The 3,594-nt window shown below is 38.4% G+C and overlaps 1 protein-coding gene across 1 annotated transcript; it reads right to left on the reverse strand.

Annotated features, from left to right (window-relative positions):
* Nucleotides 1-320: 320 nt before the first annotated feature.
* Nucleotides 321-1,916, reverse strand: LOC113757075 (exocyst complex component EXO70B1-like). The gene has a single exon (XM_027300481.1). The coding sequence runs from the start codon at nucleotides 1,914-1,916 to the stop codon at nucleotides 321-323; it is 1,596 nt and encodes a 531-aa protein (XP_027156282.1).
* Between the last annotated feature and the right edge of the window lie 1,678 nt (nucleotides 1,917-3,594).

Below are 3,594 nucleotides of genomic sequence, written 5' to 3' on the forward strand. Positions count from 1 at the left end.
ACCGCAACCCTTGTTTGATGTTCGCTCCTCACTGCTTCACTGTCACCACCTCCTCCTTTTTTCTCTCTCCTCCCTCTCCCTTCCCCTACTTCCTCCCTCCTCCTCTTCCCTTTTCCTCTTCCACCCCCTCACTCCTCCCGGAGAACAGAAATTCATCCTCACTTCACAGTCTAGTAAAAACATATAGTGGATTCTCATTCATAAATAGTACACATACGATTGAAGGATTTTTATTTGGTGAGAAGTACATTGCGATAGCTAATACATATAACCTGTTCAAACTGACATCTAATAGAGTTGAAGTATTAATAACCAAATCTTCAATACTTATTCTGAAACATTTCCAGCACCTTGGTCTCCAAGTCCTTGACAGAATATTTTATGTACTCACTCACACGCTTCACTTTGTGTACTCGGCTTAGCCGCTCAAGAAAGTGATTATAGGCCGGAATCAGCTTAGCCAATATGCATTCAAGAAGTTTCATCCGCAGCTGCTGATCTGGTACCATCCATCTTTCTTGAGTCTGAAGAATATCTTCAAACATACGATTGAAGGTCTTGAACTTCTTTTTCACAGCTCTTGTAGACCTTCCAGGAAAGAAATCACAGTTCAAATGTGATTTTAATCCTTCACCCTTTAAAAAAGTGCAGATTTCGCCCCAACTTCTGTGGAAATAATCAGTCTTTGCCAGCTCCACTTTTTCTCTTAATTTCATCTGCAGGTGAGTGCCAATAAGTTCTTCCAACTCCTTGGAACTTTTAATCATCTCAGAAACAGAGCTAACATTGTTCATCACGAACAAACAACGCAGAGATTCTTGTCCATAGAAGTTGGACTTGAATTTCAAGTTATACAGTAAAGCCTGGATAACTCGAGCAAGATGGCTCTTTAGGGGAATTAGCCCTTTGTCCTTTTCTTGTGAACCCGGTACTTCTGGAGGATCTCGGTCGTCATTGGAACCTTGGGGTCTGGCCACCAACTCAGTTAAGGATTCCATGTGAACGTAAATCTGCTCAATATGATGAATTATGTACTTAGTCAAGGGGTGAATTCCTCCTCCAGGAAATGGCCTCGTTGAAAGCTCACAAAGAACCTGTTTCTCTGTAGTAGAAAGGATATTTGTCATTTGCTGTTTCAGTCGGAGCATAATCTTAGTGGCAAAATTGCAGATGGCTTTCGCTGGGCATACATCTTGGTCAAAATATGCCATAAGATGTGGAATTAGATTGGCTAGTTCATGATATAAGGGCAACAAAATGTCTGATCTCTGGGGCAATCGGCCCCTGGCTAATAGAGAGTCTGGAAACACAAGCAACTCAGCTGCAGTCCCTTTTATTATGTACACAAAACCGTTAGTAGCAGAATCCTCGAATGATCCCAGATCTCCAAAAATTTGCTCATAGAAACACTTCTCTATTCCAAAAATGGTGCCTACGCAAATCTTGGCTACTTGTATCCACCGTTGGGTTTTCTCACTCAACTCATCCGAGAACATAAAAACACAGACTGTCTCTACCTTCAATTTCTCACGGAGCCTCACATATACCAGGTTGACTACATCCTTTCGATGCTCGGTATACATCTGAACACAGTCAGCCAATTCACTTCTGGAGCTCAACGTTGCTGCAATACACCTAAGAGTTTTTATACCTTCTTCACTAAAGACTGCGTGATGGCCCTCGTAGTCTTCGTAGTGCAATGTGATGGTGGAGCTATCTGTAATGGAAGCTGAAAGATACACTGAATTATTCGAACTCTTCAAGAATTGATCTGCACCTATGGTGTACTTGGGGTTGAATAATACGTCTAGGAACTGGAGCTTGAGTTGGGAAGAGGGGATTTGGGAAGCCTGCACATGATCAAAGTTGACTTTGTTTTCACTGCAAATTGGGAGTGGATCTTTTGTCAAATCCATACTTGATGGGTGAAATCAAAGTCCCAATGTCTCCCTACTGTAATTGTGTCCTCTCTTGACTTTGCTAAAAAGTTTGCAGGAGGGGGTTGTGGAAATGCCGGCTAGGAGAAGTGCTCAGGAATGCAAAAATGGGGTTGGAAATCTTATACATATAAAGCGGGGATCGCTTATGAACAGTACAGAATGAGCCGGTTATGCCGTTATTGTTGTGACTTTGAGGGGCATTTTGGTCTTTTGTTGATGGGTGGGAGTGGCTTTCCTGAAATTTCACGCGGACGATTGTGACAGTCAGCAATTCCTGCTGAAAATTCGCACAGACAATTTGGGTATTTGGTGGCAGTGGTGAGTGGACCGGTTATCCAGTAATTTTCGCCAACTTTGAGGGCATTTAGTATTGTTGGTGGGGCAAGAAACATTTTGGAGTGGTTGGCGTGCGTTTACTTTCCTTCTTCAGGTGTGCGTTCCCATTTGCGAGCATTCATAGATATCAGGCTGGCTTCTAGTTAACTTTCCGATTGTACGAAATATATTACATTCAAATTAGCACCATCAAATTAAAATTAGCTCCTCTTACTAACAAAAAAAATTAAATTAACTCCGCTTGCGAAGTTTATTGCATGGAAATTAAGACCGCCTCACAAATTAAGATCAGTGGTGAGTGGGCGATGTAACCTTACACTTTGCTGCAAATTGCTGCCCGGTTGTTTCTTCAGTTAAAATGGTTAGAGGGTCTTTCTGTTTTGAAAAAATATATATATAAGGGTCCCCATGTGAATTTTTTTTTTTTTTTTGCAAAAGGATAAACTTTCTTCATAAAAAAAGTGTAATTTAAGAAATGGATTATAGTTTTTAAATTTTTACAATCGGCCCAACTTTTTTCTTTCGAGCATGAAAAAATGATTCAATAAATACATATTTTCTAACCTTAAACACGAGTTTATTACCCCCATTTGATAGAATAGTTCCACTAGTTATTTCTTAGCATTTTATTCTAACCTATCCTTAAACGCAAGTTGATTTGGAATTCACTATTTAAAGTTTCCAATTATCTCTTGATTTTGAATACCACTTTTATTAAAAAAAAAGAAAAAGAAAAGAGAAACTCACCTATTTTAGCACATGATTTAAGAACACAAAATAACCTATAATTTTGCAGCTTATGATATAGATTACCAAAAAAAATCATCAACCAAGGAAGAGAAAGAATCATCAAATAAGTAAGAATTATAAATCCAAAAACCTTGAAAGTAGAAAAGAAAAATTTTAAGCTCAAGAAATATTAGATATTGTATATATCTAAGCTTAGTGAAGATTCAAAGAGGTTATTCCATGCTCCTCGTACTCACCACATAAAGTGTTGCCTCCCATACAAATTATCAAATCCAAAATCATCAAAATCTCCAAAAAAAAAAATGACATAGACAGCCTAAAAAAGGGAAGAAAGAAAGAAAAATAAGAAAATATGTATATTCATCCTTGCAAGTTAAAGTTGTTCAATATTGAGAGTCCAGACTCATTTTCAATAAATGATGTCCTGTCCAAAGAAACCATTGTTGCACCCTCCATTCTTAAACACTTTTAATCTATCAATCAAACAATCATCTGAATTTCAACAAAAAGAATAGGATCCAACATGAAATCCTGATTAGGAGACATGTATAGCCATATGCCTTTTAGT

The sequence above is a fragment of the Coffea eugenioides genome, unplaced genomic scaffold, assembly GCF_003713205.1.
Source record: "Coffea eugenioides isolate CCC68of unplaced genomic scaffold, Ceug_1.0 ScVebR1_2697;HRSCAF=3773, whole genome shotgun sequence".
NCBI lineage: Eukaryota > Viridiplantae > Streptophyta > Magnoliopsida > Gentianales > Rubiaceae > Coffea > Coffea eugenioides.

Bases quoted from the DNA above. Each gene is read 5' to 3' on its own strand.
- LOC113757075 (XM_027300481.1), bottom strand. From the start codon at position 1,916: ATGGATTTGACAAAAGATCCACTCCCAATTTGCAGTGAAAACAAAGTC.